We start from the raw sequence: 16266 nt of genomic DNA on the forward strand, positions 1-16266 counted from the left end.
CCAGAGCGCAGTTTCGGTTCTTGACGGAAGCCATCGAAATACTGCTCGCGGCGACCCGGTATCTTACGTGACAGAGGACTTCCCGAAAGTTCACCTGTGGGACGAAGCGGTGCCTAAAATAGCTTCATTGTCGCGGCTGGATGGCAGTTCACATCGCCAGCTCTTCAAAACGTCTGCCTTTCAGATCTCTTGGGACCGGTCGCTCGCTCTGCGTTCACAGACTTGCCCCCGCGTTTGAAACATGCTGTGCTCGAGGATGCGGTGGCCTCATTTTACGCTGTAGTGAAGTCTGTCATCGCTTCTTTCGGTCGATAACTGATCGGAACCGCCTTCTCTCATCACTTGGCACAATCTCGCAGCTCACTTAAGCACCGGTTGCTGTTCAGACGGCCTCAGTTTCCACAGTACGAAGTATGCAGGAAGAGAAGGAATTTGTTCGCTGTGGGCATGAGCAAAACAGTTGCCCCGCCGATGGCAATAAGGATAACGCGACTTAGGCTTTCACTATACGTTCTCGTCTTAACTAACAAGGTGTGTATAACTTCATAATTCGCTTTTGTTACTATAATTTTGTATTGTTGGTGATTTTTTTTTCCTCCGTATTCCTTGTCCTAATCTTTAGCAACCGGGAACATTAAAAGAATGATGGCACCATTGGTCAGCTTCTTCATAAACCTTGAACAATTAATACTCCGTGCGCTCCGAAGAAATTGGATCACTCACTTTTATAAGGCGTACCTGCATGTACGCTCCATTACAATCACTGACTGAGAAGAGGCTATACTGGCCTCAGTACACAAATGCTGCTCAACGCATATCTTCATGGAGAGAGAGAGAGAGAGAGAGAGAGAGAGAAGGTTGCATGGAAAGGCGGGGAGGTTAGCCAGAGGTAGCTCCGGTTGGCTACCCTGCACAAGGGCAAGGAGTAGGGAGATAAAAGGAGAATGAGAGAAGAATTAGGAGAGAAAGAGAAAGATGGACGAGTCCGAACAAACCGCGTATAAAGCGTTAGAAGGCGGCGTTCTTAAAGTCTATCGTGAAGGCGCGTAGACCGCAGGAATCTCAGTAACGCGAATAAGGCCTTCTGGCGGATGTTCTCTGGGAGCACTGGTCCAGAGCTTTTAGTTATGATAGCGGACCATTGTCCAATTTGTCCATCGCTCTGCACATCACTTGCCTCTCGGCACTATTGCGCAAGCAGACACAGATAATGTGTGCGAGCGTGTCTTCACAGCTGCATGTGTCGCACGTGGGGTTGTTGGCCATTCGAATAAGGAAGGCAGAGTTGGTAAATGCAAGACCTAGCCACAGACGGTACAACATGGTCTGTTCACGTGGTGGCAGCCCAGGCTGTAGATGCATCCGTATGTCCGGAGACAACGAACGCAAACGACACATTGCGAAAACGTTCGAGTTCTACAGGCGCAAAGTATACATTCACGGGACATGAATCGCATCCCAGCCGCAGTATCTATTCGCGAACGTGGAATCACGACACATTGACCACTTTCATGCGCAGATCGGGCGACTTCGCTGGCGTGTTCATTCCCGCTGATATTGCAATGTCCTGGAGGCCATTGGAATAGTATGTTGCGTTCCTTGTCATGGTTGAGGAATCCTGGTATATTTATCTTGCTGCGATGAATTTCTGTTTCCTTTTTTTAATTATTATGCTGTGTTTTTTTCCGTTTTTATGCTTTGTTCACAAACTCATGTATATACGAGATGTTTTTGCCCTTGTTAAATAGCCAGAACAATACCATGTCGTTTACACTGTGCATACGTTGTCGCTGTATACCTTGTACAGGGGGGGCTCGGGCGTCCCTCAAGTGATTGTGTTCACTTTTTGCCCGGGCCTATTTTGGCGATGTAAATAAACTCCACTTTGAGTTTGACTTTGACTTTGTCTTTATGAACACTGCCTGCTTATGTATAGACAAGCAAAAAAATTATATGCGAAGCATAACCGAGCTTTTACGGTAGTATCGATTGGCATCGGGTGCTATTAAGTGGTACTTAACTTCACTCACTGATGTGCAGACATATCGGAACATAATAAAAAGGAAGACGCGTTGAAGCTAGCAATTATATAGCAGAAAACCGGAGCAATTAACTGCCAAACGATAAAAGACTGAACGGCGATGGCACGAGCTCCTTAGCCGTCGCAGTCACGATGGAAAAGCGTCTTATCGAGCGATGCGATCTCATCCGCCTCACGGCGCGCGCCGCGCACACGAGCGCACAGCACTTGAGATGCAATCTCCGCGCTGAGCAGTTGCACTGCTGCCGCGTACGATCTACGTCTTCGGAACGTCGTCACGAAACCACACGATGCATGCCCGCAGCGCGTGCGTTGCATTAGTAGCCCTACTACTGCATGCGTTACACTAGTAATCGTATACAAACTGCAGGCGCACTTTTGTACGAGTCAACGCGATCTCAGCTTTCGGCTTCGATGTGGAAGAAGTGCTTCCATCGTGTGCCCATGCAGCACGCTCCTGAAGTGGTGCGTGTGATACAATCTAAGCTGCGCTGTGCCAATTTTAGAAGTGCCGCCGCGTAATCATGCTGGGATGATGGCTATAGATAAGCGAGAAATGCCGCATTATGTGATGCTGTACCTTCGGGGAGTAACGTGTACATATGAGATGTTGAATGGCAAGTGCATTACGCGTAAAAAATGAAGCAATGAAGCAGGACAAAAACGTGAGGCAGCGTATCTATGTGGGTGGCTGCGTATCCTATACCGTATAGAGCTCTTGCACTTCGGCCAGAGGTACATGACATGCTCCTTAAGCAAAGCAGGGATTAAAAAAAGAAAGAATTCCGCTTCAAGTAAAACAATCGGCTGCGTCTCGCGTGACGGCTATACTCGCCGACAAAACAGAGACGCATTGACTTTTCGCGTGCATTTTAGCAGAACGAATAGCGCTTTGTTTGCCCCCCTTACGCGAGGCAGGCTCCGGCCGTAAATGAATTCTGCAGCCAGGGAACGCCGTAAACACAGCCTACAGTGAATTGATGTGGTGAACATCGGAGAAGGAGAGAGAAGGAAAAAAAGAAACCTCGGCTCCGCGATTCGGTCGAAGCTGCCGCGCTCTCGGGAAATGTGTAGCTCGCCCTTGTGCAACTAGCGATCGCGCGCTCCAAGCAACAATCAATGTATAAGACAACCATGCACTTTCAGCCGCCACTGGAGGCTAGTGGGCGTGTACAGTTGACAGGCGAGGCTGCAAGGGCGCAAGAAGGTATAAACACCGAGACCGCAAGCGCGATGGAATGGAAATTGACTGGAGCCTGCAGCTCGCGCAGCTGTGAACGACCGACACGAATGGCCAAGGATTTAAGCGCATTTCCATGATCGTTTAAGTATTTGTTGCGTGCCCTACATGTACTCTCGTTAGCAGTGGTCTTTCTGAGACGAAAAAAAAAAGAAACAGTAGCAATAAGACATTGAGAGCGTTGGAGACAGCAATGAAAGGAAATATATATGGATAAAGAAATAGAGAAAAAAAACAGAGAGCGAGTGAGAGAGAGATAATAAACGTACGAATAGCAATGAACAGTTCACAACAGTGATACAGGCCCACACTCCTAAAGAAAGGTCCCTAATAATAAACACTTCAAATGCTCCGACTTATGAGATTTACATTATGCCAGCCACATTGTTAGGCCGTTATGTGATTAGAAAGAAGAAAAAAAGAAAAAAGATCGGTCTTGGCTTATTTTGTTCTAGAAAATATTAAGTTAATGTTTTGCGGAATACAGGATGACACACGTGTTTTAATTGTACTAGACGAAAAACGAGCAGTCAGTTGTGTGTATATATAACAGATGACCGATGCCAATGGAAGGCGTGCCCGCCCCCAAAAAAGCATTCGCGGCGAAAGGTCTCACTCGCATTATCGAAACGATGCGAGGATTAAATCACGAGTAAGCGTATGACGCAAAGTTCCAGCTACCAGCGTGCGAATTCCAGCAGCATGCATGTAATGTATGACTTGAAAAAATAAAAAAAAGAGCACCCGGTAGCACGACGAACTTCCTAATAAAGACAATACTGTGCAATCGCACAATGATCGCAATTGCTGGACCGTTCAGCGAACCACTTGGCGCGATGGCTTAGGTTTAGATGCCAAGTTCTACTATAACCGTAACCAAATTAACCAGCTTGCTACGAGCCCATGTCCCATTGCAGATTAAGTGCTTCCCGAAGCGATGATCGCGTTTCATCCGCGTTCAACTACACTGCATCACAAGCGCACATAACGATGCAGCCATGTACACAAAAACCCGCGCAACCTCAAATTGAAATGCGTCTCGCTGCTGAATGCGAGTTAGCAGGTTCTATTACCCGACGCGGCGGTGACATTGCCTTGAAGGCAGGATTTAAAAAAAAAAGGAAATTTGGTAAAATATAAACGATATTACATTGGATTCATGGGTTCCGCCATTTTGGGCTCTTACACAAACAATTTCTAAGTTTTATGAGAAGCGAAGTCGCGTAACATGGCCAGGGAACGCTGCACGCATTTATGCAATTATTTCCATGTTTGCGAATCGGCTGTAGTAACGCGTACATTTCGTTAAACATAAAAAGCAGCAGCGTTAACAGCTCAAAGTGGCGGCACCTAAACGCTTCCGTAAAATAGTCTATACTACATACTGTGTTTCTTTATTTATCGAGATCAAAATAAGCAGAGGGGTTATCGATGTTTGCTGGTGACGCGTCTACTCCTTATGACCCGGTTCTTAATGTAAGATGCAGAATGAAGAAATATATCCTTTTTTCAGAACTTAACGACTTCATTCGTGACTTTAAATACCACATACTGCCTCTTGGAAAGCGCAGCAGGGCCGCTATTTTGTAGCGATGCCTTATGCCTTATTCTACGCTATTCTTATCATCCACCACACACGGCCGTCCGATCCCGTTGATAATGTGGGCAGACCGTCGCTCTGACCACTGGCCAAGCGCGAAAAGAGTGAAAAAGCATAGAATCGGAAAAAGGCATCGCTACAAAATACCGGCCCAGGTTATCCATTCTTATTATTACGTTTATTACAATGCCAGTTGGAAAGAACCACAAGCGCTTCTGACTTTGCTCTATATAGAAACCCCGTCGCAGTGTGAGAGGCCAGCACTCCCGACGGCCGGCGCGCTCCAAAGCGCGAACACACGCGCGCGCGCGCTGCGACGCGCCACTCACCCAGCCGCCGAGGAATCCCATCCACGCCGTCGCCATGAGGGTATTCCAAACGACTAACGGCACCTTGACGGCGAAGCGGCGATGGCAGCGGCGTAGGAAGGGGGGGAACTGCGTCCGAGAGGGCATTAGCCGGCGGGGCAAGGGGAGCGAGGCGAGACAAAAGAGCCAAAAGCAAAACTCGAAGCGAAGAGGAAGGCGCGGAGGGGAAAGGAACGGCTAACCTACATTGCTCTCCTCTGCGTCTCCGCGCCACTCCGACACCACCCTCCCTCGGAATTCTATCGCACGCCACATCTGTAACGGATGATTGGAGCAGAGGAATCCGTGTGGATGCTGTCCTCAGCGTCGGACGAACGAAAACAGCGTTTATAATTAGAATTAATCATTAGGTACACAGATTACGGGTGAAGAGTTTCGAGGCCTCTGCCCAGTCGGGATGTTCACGAAAACAGAAAGCGGTTGTCGCAGTTGTGTTGATAGCCTAACTCATATCGGGCTAACTGATACCAGCTAGCAAGTAGCAAAGGCTCTGGGCAATCACGTACTATGTAAGCAGCTTTGAGTGACATATCAATTCTGCATCATCGAAGCCTTCTTACGTAATCTAGTGTAATCAGACTGATGATAATCGGATAGAATAATAGCCGTCCGCTCTTCACAATGGGGACGACTACCATCTGTCACGTGCCTATGAAAGGAAAAGGAAGAAACTACACAAATTGTGTAAGGCAAGCAGACCAAGAGCTAGAAAGAGCACGTGACGTCCTCTTGTCCCGGTTGTATATAGGCAGGAACTTTAGATCTGGAAGGGGATATACAAGTTCGAGCGCGTTCGACATTTAGACTCGAATTTTTCTTGATCACGCCATCCTTTAATTACGTTGGTCAAGCGGCTGAAGCGACGACGTTAATACGCGCGGCCCATGCATGGTGCGCTTGCTTCATCTCAGTTAACTGTGAGAATTTTCCAGTCGCCAGAAGAGAGAGAAATTAAGAGGGAAAGGTAGGGAGGTTAACCAAGGACGTGCCCGGTTGGCTACCCTACACTTGGGGTGGTGGAAAATGGAAGAATAGATAACGAGAGAAAAGGAAAAATAATAGTCAGTCATTCACAGTCAGTCGCAGGGGAATCTCCACTGTCACAAGCGTTCATACAATCCCGTATCCTTCACGAAGTGCAGAAGGGCTTTTGCGGCCTTTTGCATGCAAGAATGCACAGGCCACGGACCAAGGACCTTTTATTTCGAGAGCGCTCTGTTATCACACTGGTTGAGTTTAGCTCGTAGTATAAGTCGTTGAGTGTCAAAGGATGGGCAATGACACAGAAGGTGCTATAGAGTCTCATCGCACCCGCACAAGTAACACGCCGCGCTGTTGGCCATCCCTATTAGGAATGAATAGGCATTGGTAAATGCGACGCCCAACCACATGCGACATAGTAAACTAGTTTCGCGACAGGATAGTCCAGGTGGCTGCCGAAGTCGCAAGTTAGAGTAGAGAGAGTGCAAGCGTGAGTTGGTGAAACCCGGTGAATCCCATCGTATAAGTGTGATGTGGTGAGCAAGTGATTAAAGTTGCCACGCAGCATCAGTTCTTGAAAGTGGTATAGGAACCCGCTGATGTTCTTGATGAGCCGAACGCGCAGCTTCATCTGCGCTGTCATTGCCGACAATTCCGCGATGGTCGCCAAAATGTCCGTTATGAAAGCGCCTATTATGGCCAACTTTTCCTTCACCACAGGGACGTGAAGGAGTGGGTCGTGCTTGTGAACTTGAGAATGGCGCGACCAACTACACGATAAGCCCTCTTTCAGTTTACACATAATTGCCAGAAAAGTGGCGGTAATAGTTATTCAAAGACGAAAACAAAGGGGAATTGGTTCTTTGAGTAACGACGACAACGACGACAACGACGACGACAACGACGACGACAACGACGACAACGACAGATTCCTTTGTTCCGTTCATGCTTACAACAAGGGCCTCTGTGTTTTGTAGAGTCAGCCGGTTGCCGCGTGCATAAGCGGCAGTGCGCGCCTTAAAATAATAAGAAAGAAGGTAATTACTATTTTAAAGTTGCCTTGTTAGTATACCCCAATTTAGAGTGCAATGAAGTATCAAAGGAGGACGATGGTCCTAAAGAGGACGGGTCAAAATCAAGAAACCGCGCCACTTACTGCAGCAACGATGCCTGTGGCACGCAGGGTTGGGCGCAGGAGGTGTGGCCGCGTAGGACGTGCGAGAAGAGGCTGGCAATGCTCGTCCGTTATCGATTAATAGCGTCACTGGCTCTGAGGCACGCCGACACGCCGGTCGGCACCGATGCCGTCCTACTGGCTGCTCCCTCGTAGCTCTTTCCAGACTTTCTGCGCCGTATTGAGGACACTGCGAGAACTGTGTCTGCGTGCCACACGCACGAATGTAAGTGGATCGCTTGCTATCTGTCATGCCAATAAAACACACACAAGATGGGAAAGGGACCACGTTTAATGAACAGAACAAAGATTGCCGTTATTAGAAACATGGTGCTGGCGCTGCCGAAGGCCACGACCAAGGTGCTGATCTGTTCAGACGTAAGAAAACATTAATAATAATCTAAAACAAAAATAAGACAATGTCAGCTTATCCCCGTCCCACTTGGGCACACGCCCACCACAAATAATAATAACATGTAACAACTGATACGCTTCGTATCGATATTATCGAGTGTGATATTCAATGAACATGTCCATATGCTTCAATCAATGCGTAATATGTTTGGGCGTCACCGTTGGTAGTATGATTATATGAACGCGCCCTCAATAGAAACACAGAGCCTGATTCCGGTGTTTATGTGTTGTTACGGGCTGGGTCGACATAACAGAACAGAGAAGAAGAAAACACAAGCAACCTTGAGCGGCAGTGCAATGCTAGAAACAATAATTTTACATGCAAACAACGTAGATGTTTTGCTGAAGCTGCGATGAGCAGGCACTGACTTCCTTCGATAATACTCTGGGACACCTCTGAGCATGGATTCGCGGTCGTATGCAGCAAGTTGTCGGAGTGCGCGGCCCTATGACGTCATTTTTTTAATGGACGCTTATGCATTCCAACACGGCCTGATTAATCTATTTATTCAACTTCACGCCAACGACCCTGAATCGAGAGCTGCGTATCGCGGCATCCGGACGAAATTGGTACCACAAGGGAATTGCCATCTTAAAACATCTCCAAATGAAACATTGCGTCTTGTGTAAGAGCAGCAAGAATAGGAATAATAAAATACTCCGTGGCTAAAATATTTGCATATATTTTGTAATAAAACTCACAAGATATAACCAGCAGTGACGTAGGAATGATAGACTGGACAGCGGAACTTTTCATCACAGCAACCATTCCTAGGCTTTTTTCTTGTGTTCCCACGGCAGATATGCATATTGAATGAAATGCCATTTTACGCGACCAGAACATGCTGCTAAGCAGACAGACTCGCGAGCGCGGCTGCATCATTTTGCAAGTTGCAGTAATTTAAAAACAAAAGAAAAATGACGAACGAACAGAAACCTTGAGAACCGCAACAAAAGAATACATTAAGTAATTCGACAAGTACAGAAAACCGAAGTTTGCTTATATATTGAGGTTAGATTGGCCTCTCTAGGACGCTTTGGTTTTGGCCACCCGTAGTTCTTCAGCGACTGTTCAACGTGCGCCGAAAGACAAGTGCATGGGCGCTTTTTGCATTCTGCCTCCATCGGAATGCCGCTCACGCGGCTCGAAATTATACGACGCCCTTGCGCGCTCAACAACACGAACGCTGAGCTCCCGCGTAGCGTTATCAATTTCCTATGCTATCGCTTGTCGTTTAACGGCACGCTCCCACTGATCTCTCAAGTATAATAGTGCCTGATTGATAATGATCGTAGTTATTGTTATTGTTTCGCACAAACAAAGCGCCGCAGAATCGCATGCCCTGTCGTGTGTTTCGCCGCACATTCGTCGCTGCACGGAACACGGGCGTGGGCTTTAGGTTCACAATATACAGTTGCAACAGGCTTATCTTCTCTTTCTAGCGAAGTGAAGGAGTGCTGTCTCAGCGGATAACAGCGCAGTGGGGAAAGCTTTACGCGACTACCTTAGAGCGACGAGCCCGACAACGGACCAGTCTTTGTGTGCCTGTGCAAATTAGGGCAACTGCGTTCCCATGGCAAACGTGGAACGCGAATGCTTCGAATAACAAAATCTAAGCGTTTGAATAAAACCGAGAGACAGCCTTCAAGGTCGAGTTTATTTGTACATAGTACGAGCCGCGTAGACGGCAAGGAACCTCGTTCACGACCGTGCCTTTCTTGTGGAGTGAACGACGTACGGGTTGGACGCATGCGCAGGTTGCGAGCGGATAAGCGAGCCACTACGTGTGACGGGATACAAACTGTTGGAGACATCGCGCGAAACAATTACAGTGGCGCGCTTTTGCAAGCGCGCTTGCGACAGCACCAAGACCTGGCGCAAAAGGAATTAAGTTGGTGCCGGTGCGCGTGGTGTCGGCTGTACAAAAGTGTGGGAACTTCCTCTAGCTTTGTCGAATTGCACAGGTTGGGAAACAAAAGGAGCTTAGCTAACGGTGGCTTAGTGCACGGCTGAAGGCTACGCGTATGCCGCATGCGTTTCCTTCGTGCATGTGCTGCTGGTGAACACCCACTGTCTTTTGATAGAGCTGATGCCTATACAACGCAACTTGCTGGCTGCATTATACCTGCGTGCGCAGTCATTCTGGCGCTTAGGCCGCTCCAGGATGTCAACGCTAATTCGCGTTGAAGTGTGCGCACAGTTGGCGAATAATGTTCGTGGATCAGGGGTAAAGTGAAAAGGACGAATTTCTCAGCAAAGAGAAACATTATATTTATAGTGAGAGACTGCGATAATACGCGAAAGCTTCCGTTGCAGACCGACTTAAGCAGTGCGAAAACAGAACAAAAACGACAATAGACAAACACAGTGTACTGACCCCTGCGTTTGTATGTACTGCTTTATTTCTTTTGGGGGGGGGGGGGAGGGTGCAGAAGAAAACTAGTTGAGGTCAATCACGTGCACCCGACAAGGCACGGGGGCGGAGGGGGCGGAGGGGGCGGAGGGCGCGAGGGGGTGGACGCGGGGGGGGGGGGTGTCTGTTACTGTGCGGTTTGCTTCAAATTTCAGGCTGTGCCAACCAGCCCAGTGAAATATGTTTACATATTTCGTGCTCACAACAATACAGCAAAAACATTCCTTACGCAGATTACGCCCTGAACATACGAACTCACGGTTCGTCCAGTATTGAGTACAGACCGAATTTGAAAATGGACCCACTTTCCCGCTTATCACTTGAACAAATACCATTTCATGAAATGAATGTGGGTCTATGAAAGGTTGACATCATGGGTGATGACCGTTACTCCTTCGCAATGAGACAAACCATCCATAGCAAAGATAGGCCGGCTAACAAATAGCTTCGATTAGAATTAGCTTTTAAATTTGAAACAAGGTTGAACCTGGCGAAGCGCGAAGTCAATGTGAAGCGAGTGAAGTGAAGAGCCTGGTGATTTGAGTGATTTTAGAGAAGCTGCTTACATCATCATCAACATGATGATGACGCTTACGACGCATGACGCATGACGCTTACGTGAGCAAATAACTCATACACGAAAGAACTTTCGAAGCTTTAGATGCAGTACAGCATGCATACTGGCTGCCCTGAAGGGAGTGGATTTGGGAAATGTAAACTAGGGCCTGTATTAAAAAAAATGATAAAGCTCTTACAGTGTTATTGTTTATAATAACAAATTTCAGTCCTGGGTGCTGGACATATTGTTAGCGAATGGGTGCAGTCAATGGCAAAAAGCACTTACGAAGGATGGGCTTCGTGAACACGGCGAACTTGCATATCCCTGTCCTTCTCGAATAAAACAAGGAATGTTTGAACAACCGCTTTTGTCATGACTATATCAACCACAATAACCACCTTATTTGGTCATAAAATGAAAGGCATAATGAAATAAAACAGTTTTTTTTTTCTTTTTAAGGTAAGGTAAAGCACCTGAAGTGCCAGCAAAATGTTTGTTCAACCGCTCCACCTAAACGCATAAGAAAGGCACGCATCACACATTTCGAGTCGTGAGGACCTTATTACACGCTCTTCTTCCTTGAATTTTTTTTGTAGTTGTGCTTATTTCTTCCCCGTCCTTTCCGCGTTTCTCTCCGTTTCTGTCTAGTTCAAGGGCACGCGGTCGTCGTTTACTTGCCGTGCTCGTCAACGCGATCACGATCTCCCTCACACATCGTAACATCCTTGGAGGTCTCGGAAACGAAACCCGCAAGGAGAGACCCGGAAGCGGACGAACGCGTGCGCTTGTTCCCGGCAAAGTATTCTGTGTTGTCGCTCTGTGAACTTAGTAGAATACGCTCTCTTCCTGTTCTTCGCAAAGAACGCGTATGGCTTCGGCTTCTTGCTTTGTACGGCGCAAAAAACAGGAAGTACGTGGTCTGCCTTTTAGATGGCAAGTTGCGTTCGCGAGAGTTAGCGTAATGTAATTGCGCAGTAATGCCACGCGCACGGTCGCTGTCTTGCGTCGTATGTATATGTAGTTGTAACGGCACGTGCGTTCTTGTAGACGTACGTGTATAGCGAAGTATGCAACCATGTTAAAATGAGAGTTATCGCTCTTTGTTCTGGGATAGTATTCGCAAAAAGTTCTCAGGCTAAAACTGTTCGTAAGAACCGATGCCAGTCAATCGTGAGACAGAGAAAGAACGCTTTCTCAATGTTGTTGGGTTTTCAGAGGCCCTCGGTTCACAGCCTCACTGTCGGATTTCGTTAAAGCCGGCTCAATAAAGTCAGCCAGGGGCCCTGACCTTGCGGTTTGGTGACTTGAGTCAGCGACCAGGCGTTGGTGGAAACATACATACATACATACATACATACATACATACATACATACATACATACATACATACATACATACATACATACATACATACATACATACATACATACATACATACATACATACATACATACATACATACATACATACATACATACATACATACATACATACATACATACATACATACATACATACATACATACATACATACATACATACATACATACATACATACATACATACATACATACATACATACATACATACATACATACATACATACATACATACGTGTGTGTGTGTGTGTGTGTGTGTGTGTGAGTGGAGAGAGAGACAGAAAGAGAGAGAAGGGGGAGCTTGGGGGAGAGGTGCGGGCAACAGGCCACAGTCGCGGAGTATGTCTGGCGTGTGCATGTGTACTGTGCTAGGGACAAGGCGCTGGCAAGACCTCACATCAAATGAAGCTGACCCGATGTTGGTGAAGTGGCTGTTTGATCCTATCGAATCTACAGACCAGTCGTGATTTGGGACATATTATAAGAAGAGGAAGTCAGCCATTGGTAAAGGTCTCTTACGAACGTAAAGCTTTGTGAATACGTCCTCTATAGCTATTCTGTTGGCACCAATAACGGAATGCAGATTCATGCACCATCAAATGACGTCGCGTTTGCGCTCTTAAAGCATGATTCTCCTTCAGCCCTTCCCATGAGTTTGACTTACCAGCGTCCATGAATTCATTTTGGACTCACGACACTGACAGATTCGACCATCCTTATGTTTACAATTGTTCCACACTAGAAACGCCTTCCCACGAGTCAGCTGGCTTACACGCTCTGTCTGTAGCTGGCGGTCAGCTTTTTACATAAACAAAAGTCCTGGGAGCCCGGCCACACAGCTCATCAGCCCAGCATGTCACATGAGCTGTCCTACAATATTTGAAGGCGACATACTTTAGTATACCCGCCTGTACAGACACGCCGCGCCTCGTCGGGTGCGCGAGATTGATCTCAACTACGTATCTCTCTCTCGTTCGCTTTCACTCCCCCATCACACTCATCAGGTGTAGGTAACAAACTGGACAGTCTAGTTAGCATCTCTGCCTTTCCTTCCCTCCTTCCTTCTCTCTCTCTTGTGACTATACTTGTACGCGGCAATATGCAACTTGACACGCTTTGCTGTTCTTAAATCTCGCACTATAGCAACGTTCTCAAACCCAGATTATCTGATCGGAACATTTTGCTCGTGGAGAAGGGGAAGGGGAGGGGCGATTTGCAGAACTAAAAAAACGGGCAATGATCCCTTCACCGCGCCTGATAACGACGTGCTAGCCAGCCAAAACTGCCCAAGCAGAGCCAGCCCGAGTTACATTACCGCCGTGTTCATGTCACGGCAGAGGCCTTTCCTCTCCCTTCGTTGTCATCGAGCCTCGCGCGAGCGTGCGTGCGCATTCTGGTCTCTTCTCCCATACCCCCGCAAGAGGTCCTTCGCGTGTACATACAGGAGTTCTCCAAAAGGACGACGCTTGTGTCGCAAAGCTGACCCAGATCGACTCTGCAGCGCGGGCCGTCAAAGAATCAACAAGACCGCGCCAAGGTTAATCTCTTGTGTGCCGCTGGACTCCGCGTTGCCCAACGGCGGCCATACTGTTTGCGAAAGGCCTGGAGGTACCGAGAAAGAGACAGCGCCGTTGCTTTCTTTCTGAGCGGCCAGAATGGAAGCGGTCATTAAGATTTGTTATCGTATAAGCGACAGCTCGTTCTTCGCTGCGAGCGTGCGGCTGGTCTTCTGACAAGCCTCGTCGCCTCGTTTGTCGTCCATTCGTCTTCGCGTGAGCTAAGAATGCCGGAGGCCGAAATACGTATATATATCGCCCCCTTCGTTTCTGCCCGCTTTCTTCCTTTCTGACTGCATAGCTCTCGATCACGAACCTCAATCGAGCGCTTGTGTTGCTCGGTTGCTTTTCCTTTCCAAAGTGGGAGATCCTTCATAGTTTCAGGTCCTCGGCCCCACTCCGGCGTGCGTTGTAAAACTTTACACGGCGGCGAGCGCTTGCGTTATAACGCTTCTGGCATATCTGCCCAGGATAACGACGAGTTCTCGATGCGTGCGCCGTCCTAATTCACTAGAGGTGCGTTTATACAGATTTAGACTCTTAATTTCTTTCACTGTGCCTTCGTATAGATAACCAAGCACTCAAAACGGATATGTTGTATAAAGAAAGGGTGCGCCTTGGGTGCTTTAGACAGCCAGTTTCAACCGACATACCTACAGTTAAAAGACTGGCGCACACGCGCTGGAACGACAGACGCCAAACAAAACTACTGATCACCGTACGGTTGCTCCCAAAATCTAACCGTTAATTATTTATCCGCAACAATAATGTAACGGTTACTTGAGCGTCGAGCATCGCCACTACATTTGTTCGATGCTGAGATTGCCGAGGTATCGAACAAGCTTTCGCTATGGCTGACAACTGGCCAGGACGTCTCAGTAAGCTATGCTGCAAATTAAACAGCATCTTATTATATATGTATGGAGTTCAGCTGCACTGCCGAGAAAAAATATTAATAACTGGCAGTTCTAAGAAATGCCGAGCGGCTAGCATTCGACGCGCTGCGACAGCAGCGTTTGATGACGTGCAAATTACCACGCACGGCAAACGCAAGCGCAGGGGCATCTAATGATGTCTGTCAACAGAACGCACGCACCTGATGGGGCGGACAAGAAGACACTGCGCAAGGTGATACGAGATGCGGCAACTCGCGCTCTTTTCCTTTCATCTCGACGAACGCGTCACGCGACGTCCTCGCCAACGGCGACCGGATTTCGCTTGCAAGGAAACGCGCCGCGCATGCCTTCTTCGTAAAACACATGAAGTTTACAACATTTGTACGAAACTTGGTGGTCAAAGGGACGCTAAAGAAGAACACTAATTCAGTTTGGGCTGGTAAAATGTTCTTTAAAAGAAACCATATCTTTGTTAATTCCACAGTAAGAGGTTAATTACTATGAAAAAGAAGATGGAGGCCAACTTCCAGTTCTTTAATTTCGCGCCGAATCCCCAGCGGCGTTAGGTCAGCATGACGTCGCTGATTTAGAAGTATTTTTGGAGGGACTTAGGCCGTTGTTTCCCTGTACATGCCCTTGAAACTTCCTCAATTCTGTCTTTGTTGCCATTAAAATACAATGTACACAATCTTTACAGATAAGGAAATAATATAGGCGCGAGCAGACGACGTCAAAATGCCTGACGTCACGGTGATTTGTAGCGGAGAATTTCAGGGCGGCGTCGCAATCCGTGTTTCTCTATTGCAGATTAAGGCGAAAGCCTTATCTTATGTTGGCGGTTGACCTTGGCGAAACATTGCCGTGACAAAAAATGACTGAAGCCGCAAAAGAAAAAAAAAATCTCGGTTTGAAGTCGCCTTTCTCAGGGAGGTTCCTATAAACAAACTAAATTAGTTGCTTTGAAAAGAAGACTGTACATTTTGGCCTGGATGGGAATCGAACCCGGACCATGTCCAGGATGCGAGACGAGCACGCTTCCGACTTGCTAAAGATGTGCCCAGTGATTGCGTGACTGCACACGTCACATCGCAGCCATATCGCTGACTAAACGTGTGGCCTACAGTGCATGCACTAACATGCTGCACTTTAGGCACTACGTTAAGTGTTCGTGTGTGGCGTTCAGGAGGTCGCCTTAGTGCCACAGGTGTACTTCCCGTTGCGCCTCGTTATGTCGTGCAAGAAGCCTAGCCCCGATTGCAAAACTTAATGCATCACCAATATGTCCTACAAAGGAGTCTGATCCCGACTGTATAACTTAAGATATTACCAAATGTGCAGCAGGCGTTCGCCTTCTTGCGTTACAAGAGTGTAACAGCCACCGAACTTTTTTGTTTTGTTATCTGGTTTACCAATTCTCCTCTCACGGTTAAGAGTGCCTCTTTCGGTATTTTAGAAGGATATTTTACTAATAGAGCCTACTGAGTGCCATATTTCGTGTCGCTATTCTCCCTTTTTACGCAAATTTGTTTCCTTTGCCAAGTGACAAGGAGTCGCCGGTGCCACCATAAAGGCGCCAACCTCTCCTAATATTCATTTCAATAAAAAAAAAATTTATTTTTTTTCTCTTCGGCGTCCCTTTAAGGG

General features: G+C 47.4%; 1 protein-coding gene across 6 annotated transcripts in view; it reads right to left on the minus strand.

Moving 5' to 3' along the window:
- Window positions 1–16266, minus strand: part of LOC135915433 (isatin hydrolase-like) — a 358063-nt gene that overhangs the window by 25835 nt on the left and 315962 nt on the right. The window contains exons 1-2 of one of the 6 annotated variants that reach the window (XM_070537696.1): window positions 5432–5450; window positions 5211–5318 (exon numbers count right to left, since the gene is read on the minus strand). The exons of 4 other annotated variants lie outside the window; for them this stretch is intronic. In XM_070537696.1, the coding sequence (XP_070393797.1) occupies window positions 5211–5246 (36 nt within the window). In that variant the 5' untranslated portion in view covers window positions 5247–5318; window positions 5432–5450. Of the gene's footprint in view, window positions 1–5210; window positions 5497–16266 lie in introns of those variants that run through there. One more of the 6 variants, XM_070537695.1, reaches the window with a different exon arrangement.

The sequence above is a fragment of the Dermacentor albipictus genome, chromosome 4 (genome assembly GCF_038994185.2).
Source record: "Dermacentor albipictus isolate Rhodes 1998 colony chromosome 4, USDA_Dalb.pri_finalv2, whole genome shotgun sequence".
NCBI lineage: Eukaryota > Metazoa > Arthropoda > Arachnida > Ixodida > Ixodidae > Dermacentor > Dermacentor albipictus.